Source organism: Corylus avellana, chromosome 2 (genome assembly GCF_965113065.1).
Source record: "Corylus avellana chromosome 2, dhCorAvel1.hap1.2, whole genome shotgun sequence".
Classification (NCBI taxonomy): Eukaryota; Viridiplantae; Streptophyta; class Magnoliopsida; order Fagales; family Betulaceae; genus Corylus; species Corylus avellana.
The window spans coordinates 4305704-4325045 of NC_142491.1; the positions used below are offsets into that span (position 1 = coordinate 4305704).

General features: G+C 38.4%; 4 protein-coding genes and 2 pseudogenes across 4 annotated transcripts; 5 read left to right on the forward strand and 1 right to left on the reverse strand.

Moving 5' to 3' along the window:
- The first annotated feature begins 576 nt into the window (after positions 1-576).
- LOC132168131 (pathogenesis-related thaumatin-like protein 3.5) lies at positions 577-1933 on the forward strand. Its single transcript, XM_088513987.1, has 3 exons — positions 577-622; positions 768-807; positions 1273-1933. Exons 1-3 carry the CDS (start codon positions 577-579, stop codon positions 1895-1897), a joined length of 711 nt encoding a protein of 236 aa, XP_088370113.1. The 3' UTR covers positions 1898-1933.
- A 4076-nt stretch (positions 1934-6009) lies between these two features.
- LOC132167547 (cytochrome P450 705A20-like) lies at positions 6010-10002 on the forward strand. Its single transcript, XM_059578553.2, has 3 exons — positions 6010-6945; positions 8961-9375; positions 9444-10002. The coding sequence occupies exons 1-3, from the start codon at positions 6040-6042 to the stop codon at positions 9695-9697; spliced, it is 1575 nt and encodes a 524-aa protein (XP_059434536.2). The 5' UTR covers positions 6010-6039; the 3' UTR covers positions 9698-10002.
- A 555-nt stretch (positions 10003-10557) lies between these two features.
- Positions 10558-11013, reverse strand: LOC132173673 (ras-related protein RGP1 pseudogene; annotated as a pseudogene).
- A 539-nt stretch (positions 11014-11552) lies between these two features.
- Positions 11553-12041, forward strand: LOC132167993 (thaumatin-like protein pseudogene; annotated as a pseudogene).
- A 2206-nt stretch (positions 12042-14247) lies between these two features.
- On the forward strand, positions 14248-16884 carry LOC132163735 (cytochrome P450 705A20-like). Its single transcript, XM_059574106.2, has 3 exons — positions 14248-15164; positions 15934-16348; positions 16434-16884. The coding sequence occupies exons 1-3, from the start codon at positions 14259-14261 to the stop codon at positions 16667-16669; spliced, it is 1557 nt and encodes a 518-aa protein (XP_059430089.2). The 5' UTR covers positions 14248-14258; the 3' UTR covers positions 16670-16884.
- Positions 16885-18482: 1598 nt separating this feature from the next.
- On the forward strand, positions 18483-18971 carry LOC132167939 (pathogenesis-related thaumatin-like protein 3.5; the record flags this gene model as incomplete). The annotated part of the gene is made up of 1 exon (XM_059578987.2): positions 18483-18971. A coding segment is annotated over one exon (489 nt), but the record flags the coding sequence as incomplete, so codon positions are not given.
- Positions 18972-19342: the final 371 nt, after the last annotated feature.

Below are 19342 nucleotides of genomic sequence, written 5' to 3' on the forward strand. Positions count from 1 at the left end.
GATTTGAATCTGCGTTTTCAAATTGCAAATTTTTAAAAACGTTAATTCTAAACAATCAATTTTTTGCGATTTGATTTAAAATCGTATTTTTTGTCTATAAAATCATAATGTCAAACGCACCCTATATAGGTTAACCATAACTCGATTCATTTAATTATAAACGGGTCAAACCCATCGATCTTAACTCGTTAATTTTTTTTTTTAAATTCGTGTCGAATTCGCACGTCGTGTCAAAAATTTTCAACCCTAAAATAACATCATTCGGCAAGTCCATTAACATTGTAAGACATAAGACACGCCAAGTGGCAATAAATCACCTCCTCATCAGCAACAGCTTCTAGCAGATTGCCGGATTTTATACTATTCTTTTCTTGAAGAATGAGTTTTGTAGCATATACTTTTCGTGTTCTGTTTCAACAGAACTCTGCATTTTTGTTAATTCTGGTGTAGAGAAATCCGGGTTATCTTAAATAAAAAATCCTGCTTATCTGTTGCTTTTTTCAATTTATGATAATTATTTCCCATCTCACAAACACCCCTACAATCATATTTTCAAGTTTCAACCATATATCCCTCATGGCATTAAACATGCTTCACCTTTTCTTGCTATTATCTTTGTCAGGTAGTACCATAATTGACATGTTTTCTTGTCTCTTTTTTTTTTTTTTTTTTTTTTTTTTTTCTCTCTCTCGATCTGTCTCTCTGTCTCTCTGTTTGGGGTTTAATTAACGTAGTTACTGATGTTTGAGTTTCTGGAATTATGCCAGGAGCTGATGCGGCGGTGTTTACACTACAAAACAGATGTAGGTAAAATAATTCAAGAGGACTAAGAAGATGGCTGAATAATTTTCTGTATATTCAAGAATATATATATTGAATGATACATAAGTTTATATAAGCTGATTACAATGTAAATATAAGGAAAGAATAATTATACAAATCAAGCATCTATTACACACAATCATCCATGATATTATATGATTGTGTGTTTACAAAACAACCTATAAGATTACATTAAATCTTTCCTTATGTGTGCATATCTTCATGTCATAGCAGCAAGGAGAGATGATCTTCTTTCCTTAGCTGCGTTATTAAATGATGGTAAGGCTGAATGTGATGAATCACAAGGATCCTCGACAGATGCAAGATCCTTGTCTTCATGAGATTCTGCTATGCTAACTGATGAGGATGATGTGGCTGCATAGTCAGTGAGGTTGATAGGTAGACCTGGCAGCTTAGGTGGCTCGAGTCTGTCATGTAGTCTAACAGTAGGAACACCATATGGCCAGGGATCCAACCCGGGGCAGGAAAACCCCAACTGATGAATGGTGGCCTAAAGCTTCTGCCAGGCCAAAATGTAGAGATCAATGCTCCAAAGGGGTGGTCGGGCCGCTTCTGGGGTCGTCGTTGGTGTTCGTTTGATGAGTCGGGTAAGGGGACATGCTTCACGGGAGACTGTGGCGGCCAGTTGCAATGTGCGGGGACTGGCGGCACACCGCCTGCAACCCTCGTGGAGTTTACCCTAGATAGTCCGGTGGATTACTACGATGTTAGCCTAGTTGACGGCTACAACATGCGTGTTTCGATAGTCCCTTCGGGTGGATCAGGCCCTAATTGTAAGCAGATAAGTTGTCTTTCGGACTTGAACAAACATTGCCCTAATGGCTTGCAAGTAAGGAGGAATGGTCATGTTGTGGCCTGCAAAAGTGCTTGCTTAGCGTTTAATACACCCAAATATTGCTGCACAGGAGCCTATGGCAGCCCTCAGAGGTGCAAGCCTTCAAGTTATGCGAAGGTGTTCAAGGCTTCTTGCCCTACAGCTTATAGCTATGCCTATGATGATCCCACAAGCACGTTTACATGCGGAGGAGCTGATTATTTGATTAGCTTTTGTTAAACTTTGAAGCAAAAGATAGAAATGATTGGAAGTGTAACAGAGCGTCTTTTATTTTGAGTTCATTTTCATCTATTAAACTAACATTTGTCTAGATTTATATAATTTCTCATGTCTATTTATAATAAAATTAATAGAACATTTGTGTCTCTCACATGCATTTAAAAAAATACACTTAGTTTAAAATGCATGTGAAAATCAAGTGTTTTACGGACAATTGTGTAACGTGCTCGACTGCAATTGAGAGAGGTCATGAAACCCACTTACCCAAACAAGTGCACGGACACGGACAAGTGAGTGCCATCTGGGACCTCTCTCATTTGCGTATTTGATTGCAAAAGGTAGAAAATTGAAGGAATCCCCAATTGCAGGGAATCTCTGTTCATGTAAATCTAGCAGCACTGTGACAATCAATCAATATTCTACAAACATAAAATCCCTAGCTCTGTCATGATTCAAAATTAGATTCTAAGCCTAAATCAGTTTCAAAAGTATTACAAGTTTGAACTCATGCCAAATCCAAATATTATGCCAAGACAGTAACAAATGAATACCAAACTATTGGGACACAATGTCTTGTTGCTCCCAGCGATTTTTCTAAAAACATGCCATTCGGCGCAATCAATGCACTTGAGTTTGTTTTCCTTAATTTTAGGTGGATTCACAGCTAATGGTCCAACACAAACATACACATATAATGATGTCAGAGAGAGACAGCTTTTGGTGAAGATGAAAGAGTTGTATATATGTATTTACTTCAAACTTGTGAACAGCCGCCTATCTACTCCCACGTACTTCTATAATAATTACCAAATTCATGTAGGTGAGCTATGTTGCTTGTTTTTGTTTCCAAGTTGCCAAGAGATGAGAATTAGGAATTAGACGAAAGATTTTTCATTTATATATATATATATATATATATATATATATATTTTGTAGGTAGACTAAAGATTTGTTGGTCGTTAAGCATTCCCGCCGTGCCCATCAAATTTATTGTTTATTTTGGTTATAAAAAATAAAATAATAATAATAATAATAAAAAGAAAAAAAAATTATATTCCTTCATTTTAGCTATCAACTTTTTTAAAACCGACTTAGAATTTTTATTATTTTATTTAAATATTCTTTTTTTTTTTAATAAAATTTTTATTCTTTCTTTATGTTTTTCAAAAATTCCTTGAAAATATGACCAGGAAGAAGACTTAAGTTTTTCAAGTAAAGACTTTTTTTATACAAGGTGGGAAACCAAATTCGATGACATATTCTATCAAGAATATTTGAGCAAGAGCGATCCAACGGACTCCTACTCTGGACTCATTTTGTACCTTCAATCACATTGATTTTGGACCCTTTAAATCCAGCTTGTAAACATAGCAGTATATATGTATGTATGAATACTGCAAAATCATTGGCACACTGTAATGTTATGGTGAACCCTCATATATATATATATATATATATATATATATATATATATATATATATATAGTACATTGAAGAAAGCGAATTGAATAAATTTTAATTAAGTAGCGCGCATTTCCTTTTCGGTTGTAGAGCATGCTAGCATTGATAACCCTAAAGAGTTTTGAGGGCTACCAATCCTCGCCTTAATGAGAGGGGATGCGGCTGCCAACCCTCACCCTTGTGAGGGGCTACCAACCCTCACCTTTAGAATATATATATATATATATATAATTTAAGTAGCGCGCATTTCCTTTTCGACTGTAGAGCATGCTTGCATTGATAACCCTAAAGAGTTTTGAGGGCTACCAATCCTCGCCTTGATGAGAGGGGATGCGGCTGCCAACCCTCACCCTTGTGAGGGGCTACCAACCCTCACCTTTAGAATATATATATAATTTAAGTAGCGCGCATTTCCTTTTCGACTGTAGAGCATGCTTGCATTGATAACCCTAAAGAGTTTTGAGGGCTACCAATCCTCGCCTTGATGAGAGGGGATGCGGCTACCAACCCTCACCCTTGCGAGGGGCTACCAACCCTCACCTTTAGAATATGGGTGGGTATCGGTTTAAGCGGTTCGGTAATCAGACCAAATTTATCGGTTAATCGGTTTATTAACCGATATTGTTTCGATAAGCTTTTATTCCGAAAATTTCGGTTAAATTGGTAATTGGTTAAAACGGTTCAGTTAAATCGGTTACCGTGATACACCTCTGTTTCAAACAAAACCCACCAAAAAAATTGTCGACCTCCCTTTCCAAAAAAAAAAAAAAAAAAAAAAAACATCAAGCATAGAAATAAACAATACGAAAAAATAAATCAAATTGTTTTGATGAATCCTTACCTAGATGAACGGTGTGCGTGTAAGGAATGAGAAGAAGAGAGGGAGGGAGGGAAGGAGTGAGGCGTGACTCGTCAACGTGAGATTGCGAGAGTCAAAGACCATGAGAGGGTGGCGGCCGCCAGAGAGGCAGAGGGTGAGCCGTGAGATCGAGAGACCATGAGAGCCTGAGAGGCGAGCATTGAGAGTTTGAAAGGGGTGGCCAAAATGGAAAAGAAAGAGATTTAGGGTTAAGGTTAAAAAAGAAAGAGATGTACTCTTTACAAATAAAAATAAAAATCATTTTTTTTAAATAAAGGACGTCGTTTTATACCCCCAATATCGGTTCCTTATCAGGTATATCGAAAACCGATAAGCAAAATTTTGTTCCGATTAATGAATCGGTATAAAAATCTTAAACGATTACCGACCGAGTACTACCTATTGATGGTTAATTTCGGTTCAATCAATGTCGGTAGACGGTCAGTAATCGGTAACCAACCCTCACCATAGGGGGTGGCCGGCTACCCCGTTTGGCCTGTGGTGGTTCGGCCACACCCAGACCAGTCGTCTGGGGGTGGCCAAACCACCCCCAGGGCCCAAGGGGGTGGTTCGGCCACCCCCTTGGGCCAAACCCTCAAACAAAAAAAAATTGAGGGTTTGGCCTTAGGGGGTGGCCGTACCACCCCTTTATGTTGATTATTGATTTTTGTTAATGAGAATTACTCAGAGTTGAGTTTATTTCTCTATTTTCCTTCAAAACATAGAGAGTATCTACTTTTGTCAAGAAGATTTTTTAGATCATTGATAGAATCAAGATCTAGAAGTATTTATCCGCTACTTATTGTTCTGATTTGTTGCAGACCACTAAGTCACACTGCATCAAGCCATGGGGGTGGTTTGGCCACCCCAGCGCCCTTTCCTCTTTGTTTTTTTTTTTTTTTTGTAGGTAGACTAAAGATTTGTTGGTCATTAAGCATTCTCGCTGTGCTCATCAAATTTATTGTTTTTTTTTTGGTTATATATATATATATTCCTTCATTTTAACTATCAACTTTTTAAAACCGACTTAGCATTTTTATTAATTTATTTAAATATTCTCTTTTTTTTTTTTTAATAAAATTTCTATTCTTTCCTTATGTTTTTCAAAAATTCCTTGAAAATATGACCAGGAAGAAGACAGAAGTTTTTCAAGTAAAGATTTTTTTATACAAGATGGGAAACCAAATTCGATGACATATTCTATCAAGAATATTTGAGCAAGAACGATCCATCGGACTCCCACTCTGGACTCATTTTGTACCTTCAATCACATTGATTTTGGGCCCTTTAAATCCACCTTGTAAACATAGTAGTATATATGTATGTATGAATACTGCAAAATTATTAGCACACTGTAATGTTATGGTGAACCCTCATATATATATAAAAGAAGTACATTGAAGAAAGCGAATTGAATAAATTTTAATTAGGTAGTGCGCATTTCCATTTCGGCTGTAGAGCAGGCTAGCATGGATAACCTAAGAGTTTTGGGGGCTACCAATCCTCGCCTTGATGAGAGGGTGCCGTGTCTTGGGTACTAGGTAGGTAAAAATATATTTTTTTTCCCACAAAAAAAAAAAAAAAAATTAAAAGCTTTGGGCCAATGCATCAAGTGGCTCCGCCACTGCCTATATATATATATAGAGTCGTGATTCAAAGTACACGGCGTGCTTAGCACGCCGTGCAGGAATTTTTTTTTTTAATATTTTAATGCAAAAAAAAAAAAAAAATTGCACTGGCGTGCTTACTTCACCCATATATATATATATGAAGAAACTCGAGAGTGACAGAAGCAAGTTTGTGGAGTAGCGGTTGAGGCACCATGACTATCATCACCCAGTGTCTCTTACTAATTTTCTTCTGTTTCCTCTTGCCTGCACTCCTACTGATATTGTTCTTCAACAAGCCAACAACAACCGGCCGGCGCAGCCACCCTCCGAGCCCGCCCGCCCTCCCCATCATCGGCCACCTTCACCTCGTCGGAGACTTCTTTCACAAATCCATGCAAAACCTCGCCACCCAATACGGCTCTATCTTCTATATCCGACTTGGTTTTTCCGACTGCATCGTCGTTTCGTCGGCCTCCTTGGGCAACGAGATATTCAAAACCCACGATCTTGATTTCGCACAGCACCCCAAGGTAACTTTCGCCGACGAACTGCCCTACGTCAGGTGTGGATTCTTCAGTGCCCCATATGGTGATTATTATCGGTTCATCAAGAAACTCTGCATGACGGAGCTGCTCTCGCCCAGACAGCTTGAGCGGTCGCGGGTTGTCCGAGAGGAAGAGCTCGGCCGATTTTTGCGTGGATTGGTTGAGAGTGGTAAGAAAAAAGAGGTTGTGAACGTGGGTGTTGAGCTCATGAAGCTCACAAACAATACTATATGCACGATGGCGATGAGCACAAGGTGTTCGGAGAAAGGTGATGATGCTGACAGGATCAGGGGGTACCTGAAAAAGGCCTATGATGCTGGTTCCAAGGGGCCGGGGCTTATTGGGGATGCGTTGGGGCCGCTGAGTAGATTGGTTTTTTGGCTGTATAGAAATGAGATCATGGATAGTGTCCAGGGGCTTGATGAGCTTCTGGAAAGAATATTGAAGGAGCATGAAGATAAGATTGGGAAGAGAGAGAATGAAGATTTGATGGATATATTATTGAAGGTGTACCGAGATGATAAGGCTGAAGCCAAGTTCATGAGCAGAACCCATCTCAAGGCTTTTTTGGTTGTAAGTTCTTTAACTTGATCATTCACTGATTTTTCTTTTTTGGGAAAATTACTTTTTACCGCCCGAAGTTGGCAGCGATTTTCAATTCGACCTCCAAAGTTTCAATTTTTGCAATCTACCCCCACAAAGTTTCAATTTTTTTTCAATTCAGCCATTCCGTCAGTCAAAGCCGTTTTGACTGACGGAACAGTGATCATGTGCAGTGCACGTGATCATGTATGGCCTTTTCGTACCCAAAATAACCTTATCCCTGTTTCTTCTCCCTTTGCCTTCAGCAGCATCTGTAGATGCTTTGTTTGCTTCCCGAGAAAATGTAAGAAGGGAAAGCAAAAGGGATTCATCTTTTTATTTTTTTCGATTTTCTGGATTCTTGGTTATTCTGGATTAGTTGGAAGTTACTTTCAACTGACACTTTTTGGCATTGATTTCATTTCTCATTCACAAGAAATAAGATTTGTTTGCTTCAATGCTCTGTTTGTTTCCTGAGAAAATGTTGGAAGGAAAAGCAAAAGGACACTGCAAAACCCAACTCATACTTCTCTCAAAAATCACGACAGGGAAAAGCAATCCATACCCATCTCACGAATTCACGAGAAAGCCATGCCCATTTCGCTAAATCTACCCGAATCCAAAGTGAAACCCGATAATATTCGATCAAAACAATGATGAGCACAGTGTTCTTGAAGCTCTCCGACGACGTGGTGCTCAACATCTTCTTCAAGCTCGAGGAAGACCCGCGCAACTAAAACACAAGGCAAGAACCTCACATCCCTACACCCTTCGCAAACACCCAGACCTCTCTTCTTTGGAAGCCTATCAAGAACAAATTGATTTTATGGGCATTGAGATTTCATGGCAAAATTCAAGTATACCAATTTTCACTTGAGATACAAATCCCATTATTGGCCTCTGTTTTGGTTTTATAGAACAGAGGATAAGCAAGAAGAGAGAAATGGGGATGTTTCACAATGGCCATTGGAACCCATTGACGATGATGAAGCTTTTTCTCTTCATTGACAAGCGTGAGTGCGTTTAGAAGGGATGGGGGTATTTTGGGTACGAAAAGACCATAAGTGATCACGTGCACCGCACGTGATTACTGTTCCGTCAGTCAAAATGTCTTTGACTGACGGAATGGCTGAATTGAAAAAAAATTGAAACTTTGTAGGGTGGATTGCAAAAATTGAAACTTTGGAGGTCGAATTGAAAAACATTGCCAACTTCGGGAGGGGGGGGGGGGGTAAAAAGTAATTTTCCCTTCTTTTTTTAATTTGAAACCTATACAAGCTAGTTTCTTTACATATATGCTGGCGTAGAGTGATTGACTTGTTGTAAATTTGTGTGATAAATGATTTGTGTCAATAATTTGTCAACAATAGATCAACCATTAGATTTGTGGGGTCCACAAATCTAATTAATGGCTATTTTTCAGATCAGATAGAAAAAATATTGACACAAATCATTTCTATTATAATTGTAATGTCTTAAGCATTTTTTTTTTTTTCATTTGGAAAAAGAAATTATTAGTGTTAATATTTTTCTCATCTCAGTTTACAAATCAACCATTAGATTTTCGAATTTATGTGGATTCCACGTAAGTCAATGGTGGACCTCACAAATCTAATGATTGATCGATTGAATTTGTAGTAAATATGAGAGAAATATGGACAAATTATTCACACCAATAATTTCTCCTTTGAAAATCACGGAGTTAAAATAGTCCAAATTAAGGTTGTATTTATTTTAGCATGAAATACCTTTTGCCATTTTTATTAGTAAAGTATTGTTATATAATCGGGATGACATGACAGTGAAAATTATGTTTTTTTTTTTTAAAAAAAAAAATTCTCTATGAATTCAAAGGCTGATTTTTACTACCACATCATCAAATTTTGTGATAGTTATATAACAGTTTACTAAATATCATTATTTGGAAAGTATTTATATTTATTCCTCGAACTCCAAGCCTTGGCTTTCTTTTAATTAACTCAGAGAAGTCCACCATCTATGGGCAGGATATTTTCGTGGGAGGCAGTGGTACCTTAGCAGAGGCGATCATATGGGTAATGGCTGAGCTCATCAACCATCCAAATGTATTCCAGAAGCTGAGAGAAGAGATAATATCGGTTGTTGGCAGCACTAGACTGGTTGAGGAATCTGATGTCGCAAGTCTCCCCTACTTGCAAGCAGTTGTAAAAGAAACACTAAGACTATATCCGCCATTACCTGTGACAACAAGAGAGTGCCGCCAAAGCTGTCAAATAGGAGGCTACGACATCCCCCAAAAAACTGCGGTGGCAATCAATCTGTATGCCATAATGAGAGATCCAGAGATATGGGACAACCCAAATGAGTTCTTGCCAGAGAGGTTCATGGTTTTTGACGACACACAACACAAAAACATGGAACATAAACAAGATCATGGCATAGGTAACAAGATACATCTCTACTAAATTATTGTTTCAGATTTTTATAATAATTGTTTTGTATGCTAACAGGTCGAAGTACCGTGGAAGAAACTTTTCTTACTTTTGGTGCGGGGAGGAGAGCCTGCCCTGGCTCAAGGCTGGGGTTGATTATGATGCATTTGACAGTTGCAGCCATGGTTCAATGCTTTGATTGGAAGTTTTGTGGAGATGGACACAACGGTAAAATTAATATGGAAGTTGGGAAAAGCCTTTTTATACACTTGGCTCAACCACTCACATGTCTTCCGGTTGTTCACTTCAACCCCTTTGCTGCTTCCATCTAAATTAATCCTACATTTTCTTCACCTTCACTCCACTTGATGCTTAGATATAAGAGCATGTGTACACACACATGCAGGATCATATATGCTTTACAGTTATTCTGCTCGATCTCAATGTATACTGTCTGTTTGTATCACGACCAACTTTCAGTTGCATTATGCCTTGTTTAATATATGTTATTGTTAATAAACATTCGCAGGAATAGTGCATTTATAGAGCACTACTTTCTGCAGAATTTGCTTTGATGGTGTAACAGAGCGTCTTTTATTTTGAGTCCAGTTTCATCTATTAAACTAACATTTCTCTCTCTCTCTCTATATATATAATTTCTGATGTGTATTTATAATAGAATTAACAGAACTTCTATGTCTCTCACGTACTGTTTAAAAATTACACTTGAGTTTAAAATGCATGTAAAAAATCAAGTGTTTTACGGACAATGGTGTATCGTGCGCGACTGCAATTGAGAGAGATCATGAAACCCACTTACCCAAACAAGTGCTCGGGCAAGTGAACGCCATCCGGGGCCTCTCTCATTTGCATATCTGATTGCAGGAGGTAGAAAATTGAAAGAATCCCCAATTGCAGGGAATTTTGGTTCATGTCATGAATCTAGCAGCGCTATGACAATCAATCAATATTCTAGAAACATAAAATCCCTCTGTCATGATTCAAAATTAGATTCTGAGCCTAAATCAGTTTCAAAAGTATTTCAAGTTTGAACTCATGCCAAATCCATTCCCAAGAGGGAAAAAAATAACCTGGTATTAAAAAAAAAAAAAGAAAGTTTTTTACAACAGTATTCCTGAAAAAATAAGATTGTGATCATGTCAGATATTAACTGACAGTAAAAATTGCAATCCTACGAAGAGCTGCAACAGCTGATCCTCCGTTCAGGTTCTGGCTCCTGTCCAGGGACAAGGATATTTGTTCCCTTGAGGAGTGATGAATTTCCCGCCGCAGCAGCTTCTTCATTGGCAACAAGAGCCTTCTTGCTGATGATCCGGTAAATTTCTGTGAGGACCGTGAGGAAGGCCGATTCAACATTAATGGCCTCGAGGGCCGATGTCTCCATGAAGAAGAGGTTCTCCCTTTCGGCAAACTCTTTTGCATCCTCTGTTGGTACAGCTCGAAGGGACCCCAAGTCAGATTTATTGCCCACAAGGATGATGACAATATTTTTGTCAGCATGGCCCCGTAACTCCTTTAACCACTTGGCCACATGATCAAATGTTTGCCGCTTGGTAATGTCATACACTAGCATCGCCCCCACCGCACCTCTGTAATATGCACTGGCCACTGCCCTGTATTCTGACATTAGCACCAAGAATGTGAGCAGAACAATTGTGAACCATTTTGAATAAATCATATATAAACACACACACTCTCTCTCTCTCTCTCCCTCTACAGAAGCAAGGCTTTAAAGCTGACAAATTTTGACACTAACTGCGAACCTAATACGAAATTGGCGAATTATGATTGAGGCATCCAATCCGTTTAATTAAGTGGGTTAGGTTATGATTTACCTATATAATTTTATATGTATGCGAACACGAATGGCCACCCCTAGTCTAGTCCAACCATTTGGAATTCCCAATGCAAGTTCCTGTTTCTATATCAACCTTTTGAAAACTTACCTACAATTGGTCATGGTATTTCTAGTCTCCACATCTTATTGAAGAGATCTGTGTTCCCTCAGAGTCAAATCAGCCCCCTTCTTCTATGAATTCTGCAGGGTGGTTCTTTCTCAGCTCCCCATCTGTATATTTGATACTAGCTAGGAGTATACAAAAGGTTCATAATAGTCTCTCTTGCAGATTCCTGATGACCAACAATAATTAAGTTATTTGACGTCGTTGGTGTTCGTTTGATGAGTCCGGTAAGGGGACATCCATCATGGGAGACTGCGGCGGCCAGCTGCAATGTGCAGGGGCTGGCGGTGCACCGCCTACAACCCTCGTAGAGTTTACCCTAGATAGTCCAGTGGATTACTACGATGTTAGCCTAGTTGACGGCTACAACATGTGTGTTTCGATAGTCCCTTCGGGTGGATCAGGTCCTAATTGTAAGCAGATAAGTTGTCTTTCGGACTTGAACAAACATTGCCCTAATGGCTTGCAAGTAAGGAGGAATGGTCATGTTGTGGCCTGCAAAAGTGCTTGCTTAGCGTTTAATACGCCCAAATATTGCTGCACAGGAGCCTATGGCAGCCCTCAGACGTGCAAGCCTTCAAGTTATGCGAAGGTGTTCAAGGCTTCTTGCCCTACAGCTTATAGCTATGCCTATGATGATCCCACAAGCACTTTCACATGCGAAGGAGCTGATTATTTGATTAGCTTTTGTTAAACTTTGAAGCAAAAGATAGAAATGATTGGAGGTGTAACAGAGCGTCTTTTATTTTGAGTTCAGTTTCATCTATTAAACTGACATTTGTCTAAATTTATATAATTTCTCATGTCTATTTATAATAAGATTAATAGAACATTTGTGTCTCTCACATGCATTTTAAAAAATACACTTGAGTTTAAAATGCATGTGAAAATCAAATGTTTTACGGACAATTGTGTAACATGCTCGACTGCAATTGAGAGAGGTCATGAAACCCACTTACCCAAACAAGTGTTCGGACAAGTGAGTGCCATCCAGGGCCTCTCTCATTTGTATATCTAATTGCAAAAGGTAGAAAATTGAAGGAATCCCCAATTGCAGGGAATTTCGGTTTATGTAAATCTAGCAGCGCTGTGACAATCAATCAATATTCTACAAACATAAAATTCCTCTGTCATGATTCAAAGTTAGATTCTCATCCTAAATCAATTTCAAAAGTATTTCAAGTTTGAACTCATGCCAAATCCAAATATTGTGCCAAGACAGTGACAAATGAATACCAAACTATTGGGACACAATGTCGCTCCCAGGGATTTTTCTAAAAACAGGCCCATTCGGCGCAATTAATGTTAAGGTCCATAAAACACTTGAGTTTGTTTTCCTTAATTTTAGGTGGATTCACAGCTAATGGACCAACACAAACATACACATATAATCATGTCAGAGAGAGACAGGTTTTGTTGAAGATGAAAGAGTTGTATGTACTTACTTCAAACTTGTGAACAGCCGCCTTTCTAGCTACTCCCACGTAGTTCTATAATAATTACCAAATTCATGTAGGTGAGCTATATATGTTGCTTGTTTTTGTTTCCAAGTTGCCAAGAGATGAGAATTAGGAATTAGACGAAAGATTTTTCATTTATATATATATATATATATATATATATATATATATATTTTGTAGGTAGACTAAAGATTTGTTGGTCGTTAAGCATTCACGCCGTGCTCATCAAATTTATTGTTTATTTTGGTTATATATATATATATATATATTATATTCCTCTATTTTAGCTATTAACTTTTTTAAAACCGACTTAGCATTTTTATTATTCTATTTAAATATTCAATTTTTTAATAAAATTTATATTCTTTCTTTATGTTTTTAAAAAATTCCTTGAAAATATGACCGGGAAGAAGACTGAAGTTTTTCAAGTAAAGATTTTTTATACAAGACGGGAAACCAAATTCGATGACATATTCTATCAAGAATATTTGAGCAAGAGCGATCCAACGGACTCCCACTCTGGACTCATTTTCCACCTTCAATCACATTGATTTTGGACCCTTTAAATCCAGCTTGTAAACAAAGCAGTATATATGTATGTATGAATACTGCAAAATCATTGGCACACTGTGATGTTTTGGTGAACCCAGAGAGAGAGAGAGAGAGAGAGAGAGAGAGAGATATATATACATCTGAGGGTTCACCATAACAATCTTAAACGATAAGCAAAATTTTGTTCCGATTACTGAATCAGTATAAAAATCTTAAACGATTACTGACCGAATACTACCGGTTGACGGTTAATTTCAGTTCAGTCACAGTTGGTAGACAGTCAGTAATCGATAATCGGTCAATTTGCCCACCCCTACTTTAGAGTGTGGAAACCCTCAACTTTAAAACTTTGGAGAGGGTTGTTTTAAAATGGGGGTGGCCGAAACCACCCCCATTTTTTTTCTTCCAAAAAACAATTTTCTTCTTTCTATCTTTTTTTTTTTTTTTTTTTTTTTTTTATCAATTTTTAATTTTTAATTTTTTTTTTAATGTTTTAAAAGTTTTTAATTTAAAAAAGATATATTTTTCATTTTTAATTTAGCACATGACCATGTGTCGGGTTTTTAGAGGCGCTAACGTAAATTTTCATCTAAACCACATGGCGCAAAAGAATATTAACCCTAAATTTTTATTAAGTAGCATTTCCTTTTTTACCATAGAGCAGGCTAGCATGGATAGCCTAAAGAGTTTTGAGGGCTACCAATCCTTGCCTTGATGAGAGGGTGCCGTATCTTGATTACAGGGTAGGTAAAAATATATATTTTTTTCCCACAAAAAAAAAAAAAAAATTAAAAGCTTTGGGCCAATGCATCAAGTGGCTCCCCCACTGCCAATATATATATATATGAAGCAACTCGAGAGTGAGGGAAGCAAGTTTGTGCAGTAGCGGTAGAGGCACCATGACCGTCATCACCCAATATCTCTTACTGATTTTCTTCTGTTTCCTCTTGCCTGCACTCCTACTGATATTGTTTTTCAACAAGCCAACAACAACCGGCCGGCGCAGCCGCCCTCCGAGCCCGCCCGCCCTCCCAATCATCGGCCACCTTCACCTCGTCGGAGGCTTCTTTCACAAATCCTTGCAAAACCTCGCCACCCAATACGGCTCTATCTTCTATATCCGACTTGGTTTTTCCGACTGCATCGTCGTTTCGTCGGCCGCCATGGCCAACGAGATATTCAAAACCCACGATCTTGATTTCGCGCAGCACCCCAAGATAACTTTCGCAGACGAATTGCCCTACGCCAGGTGCGGATTCTTCAGCGCCCCATATGGTGATTATTATCGGTTCATCAAAAAACTCTGCATGACGGAGCTGCTCTCGCCCAGACAGCTTGAGCGGTCGCGGGTTGTCCGAGATGAAGAGCTCGGCCGGTTTTTGCGAGGATTGGTTGAGAGTGGTAAGAAAAAAGAGGTTGTGAACGTGGGTGCTGAGCTCATGAAGCTCACAAACAATACTATATGCACGATGGCGATGAGCACAAGGTGTTCGGAGAAAGGTGATGATGCTGACAGGATCAGGGGGTACCTGAAAATCGCCTATGAGATTGGTTCCAAGGGGACGGGGCTTATTGGGGATGCGTTGGGGCCGCTGAGTAGATTGGTTTTTTGGCTGTATAGAAAGGAGACCATGGATTATTTCCAGGGGGTTGATGAGCTTCTGGAAAGAATGTTGAAGGAGCATGAAGATCAGATTGGGAAGAGAGAGAATGAAGATTTGATGGATATATTATTGAAGGTGTACCGAGATGATAAGGCTGAAGCCAAGATCATGAGCAGAACCCATCTCAAGGCTTTTTTGTATGTAAGTTCTTCAATAACTTGATCATTCACTGATTTTTCTTTTTTTTTTTCTTTTTTTTTTTTTCTTTTAAGTTGAAACCTATACAAGCTAGTTTCTTTACATGCTGGCCTAGAGTGACTGACTTCTTGTAAATTTGTGTGATAAATAATTTGTGTCAATAATTTGTCAACCATTAGATTTGTGGGGTCCACTTAAATCTACAAATCTAGTTAATGGCTATTTTTCAGATGAGATGGACAAAATATTGATACAAATAATTTCTAATATAATTGTAATGTCTTAAGCATTTTCCATTTGGAAAAAGAAATGATTAGTGTCAATATTTTTTTCATCTCAGTTTACAAATCAATCATTAGATTTGTAAATTTTTGTGAATTCCACATAAGTCAATAGTTGACCTCATAAATCTAATGATTGATCGATTGAATTTGTAGTAAGTATGGACAAATTATTCACACCAATAATTTCTCCTTTGAAAATCATGGAGGTAAAATAGTCCAAATATTTAAGGTTGTATTTATTTTAGCATGAAATACCTTTTTCATTTAGTAAAAGTATTGTTATATAATCGGGATAACATGACACTGAAAATTAGGTTTTTTTTTACGAATTTAAAGGCTGATTTTTACTATCACATCATCAAGTTTTGTGATAGTAAAATAACAGTTTACTAAATATCATTATTTGGAAAGCATTTATATTTATCCCTCGAACTCGAAGCCATGGCTTTCTTTTAATTAACTCAGAGAAGTCCACGATCTATTGGCAGGATATTTTCGTGGGAGCCTCTGGTACCTTAGCAGAGGCGATCGTATGGGTAATGGCTGAGCTCATCAACCATCCAAATGTATTCCAGAAGCTGAGAGAAGAGATAAGATTGGTTGTTGGCAGCACTAGACTGGTTGAGGAATCTGATGTCGCAAGTCTCCCCTACTTGCAAGCAGTTGTAAAAGAAACACTAAGACTATATCCGCCATTACCTGTGACAACAAGAGAGTGCCGCCAAAGCTGTCAAATAGAAGGCTATGACATCCCCCAAAAAACTGCGGTGGGAATCAATCTGTATGCCATAATGAGAGATCCAGAGATATGGGACAACCCAAATGAGTTCTTGCCAGAGAGGTTCATGGTTTCTGACGACACACAACACAAAAACATGGAACATAAACAAGATCATGGCATAGGTAACAAGATACATCTCTACTAAATTATTGTTTCAGATTTTTATAATAATTGTTTTGTATGCTAACTGTCGAAGTACCGTGGCAGAAACTTTTCTTACTTTTGGTGCGGGGAGGAGAGGCTGCCCTGGCTCAAGGCTGGGGTTGATTATGATGCATTTGACAGTTGCAGCCATGGTTCAATGCTTCGATTGGAAGTTTTGTGGAGATGAACACAACGGTAAGATTAATATGGAAGTTGGGAAAGGCCTTTTTATACACTTGGCTCAACCACTCACATGTCTTCCGGTTCTCCACTTCAACCCCTTTGCTGCTTCCATCTAAATTCCTACATCTTCGAAATAAGACGCATGCATGCAGGATCATATATGCTTTACGGTTATTCTGCTCGATCTCAATGTATACTGGCTGTTTCTATCATGAACAACTTTCAGTTGCATTTTCCATGCCATGTTTAATATATGTCATTGTTAATAAACATTAGCAGGGATGGTGCATTTATAGAGCACTTTCTGCTGAATTTGCTTTGATGGTGTAACAGAGCGTAGTTTCATCTATTAAACTAAAATATATATATATATATATATATATATATATATATATATATATATATATATAATTTCTCATGTGTATTTATAATAGGATTAACAAAGCATCTATGTCTCTCCCATACATTTTAAAAAATACACTTGAGTTTAAAATGCATGTGAAAAATCAAGTGTTTTACGGACAATTGTGTAATGTGCTCGACTGTAACTGAGAGAGGTCATGAAACCCACTTACCCAAACATGTGTTCGGACAAGTGAGTGCCATCCGGGGCTCTCTCATTTGCATATCTGATTCCAGGAGGTAAAAAATTGAAAGAATTTCCAATTGCAGGGAATTTCAGTTCATGTCATGAATCTAGCAGCACTATGACAATCGATCAATATTCTACAAACATAATATCCCTCTATCATGATTCAAAATTAGATTCTAAGCCTAAATCAGTTTCATAAGTATTTCAAGTTTGATGTCATGCCAAATCCATTCCCAAGAGGGAAAAAAATAATCTGGTATTAAAAAAATAAAAATAAAAAGGTTTTTTACAACAGTATTCCTGAAAAAAGAAGATCGTGATCATGTCAGATATTAACTGACGGTAAAAATTGCAATCCTACGAAGAGCTGCAACAGCTGATCCTCCGTTCAGGTTCTGGCTCCTGTCCAGGGACAAGGATATTTGTTCCCTTGAGGAGTGATGAACTTCCTGCCGCAGCTGCTTCTTCATTGGCTACAAGAGCCTTCTTGCTGATGATCCGGTAAATTTCTGTGAGGACCGTGAGGAAGGCCGATTCAACATTAATGGCCTCGAGGGCTGATGTCTCCATGAAGAAGAGGTTCTCCCTTTCGGCAAACTCTTTTGCATCCTCTGTAGGTACAGCTCGAAGGGACCCCAAGTCAGATATTGCCCACAAGCATGATGACAATATTTTTGTCAGCATGGCCCCGTAACTCCTCTAACCACTTGGCCACATGATCAAATGTTTGCCGCTTGGTAATGTCATACACTAGCATCGCCCCACCGCACTTCTGTAGTACGCACTGGTCACTGCCCTGTATCTGAGATGAGCACCAAGAATGTGAGTATAACAATTGTGAACCATTTTGAATAAATCATATATAAACTCTCTCTCTCTCTCTCTACAAAAGCAAGGCTTTAAAGCTGACAAATTTTGACACGACCCGCGAATTCTACACGAACCTAATACGAAATTGGTGAATTATGATTGAGGCATTCAATCCGTTTAATTAAATGAGTCAAGTTATGATTTACCTATATAATTTTCTATGTACGCGAACACGACCCCTAGTCTAGTCCAACCATTTTGAATTCCCAATGCAAGTTCCTATTTCTATATCAACCTTTTGAAAACTTACCTATAATTGATCATGGTATTTCTAGTCTCCACATCTTATTGATGAGATCTGTGTTCCCCTCAGAGTCAAATCATCCCCCTTCTTCTATGAATTCTGCAGGGTGGTTCTTTCTCAGCTCCCCATCTGCATATTTGATACCAGTACTATACAAAAGGCTCATAATAGTCTCTCTTGCAGATTCCTGATGACCAACAATAATTAAGTTATTTGACGTCGTTGGTGTTCGTTTGATGAGTCTGGTAAAGGGACATGCTTCACGGGAGACTGCGGTGGCCAGCTGCAATGTGCGGGGGCTGGCGGTGCACCACCTGTAACCCTCGTAGAGTTTACCCTAGATAGTCCAGTGGATTACTACAATGTTAGCCTAGTTGATGGCTACAACATGCGTGTTTCGATAGTCCCTTCGGGTGGATCAGGTCCTAATTGTAAGCAGCGAAGTTGTCTTTCGGACTTGAACAAACATTGCCCTAATGGCTTGCAAGTAAGGAGGAATGGTCATGTTGTAGCCTGCAAAAGTGCTTGCTTAGCGTTTAATACAGCCAAATATTGCTGCACTGGAGCCTATGGCAGCCCTCAGACGTGCAAGCCTTCAAGTTATGCGAAGGTGTTCAAGGCTTCTTGCCCTACAGCTTATAGCTATGCCTATGATGATCCCACAAGCACTTTCACATGCGGAGGAGCTGATTATTTGATTAGCTTTTGTTAAACTTTGAAGCAAAAGATAGAAATGATTGGAGGTGTAATGGAACGTCTTTTATTTTGAGTTCAGTTTCATCTATTAAACTGACATTTGTCTAAATTTATATAATTTCTCATGTCTATTTATAATAAGATTAATAGAACATCTTTGTCTCTCACATGCATTTTAAAAAATACACTTAAATTTAAAATGTATGTGAAAATCAAGTGTTTTACAAACAATTGTGTAACGTACTCGACTTTAATTGAGAGAGGTCATGAAACCCACTTACCCAAACAAGTGCTCGGACAAGTGAGTGCCATCCAGGGCCTCTCTCATTTGCATATATGACTGCAGAAAGTAGAAAATTGAAGGAATCCCCAATTGCAGAGAATTTC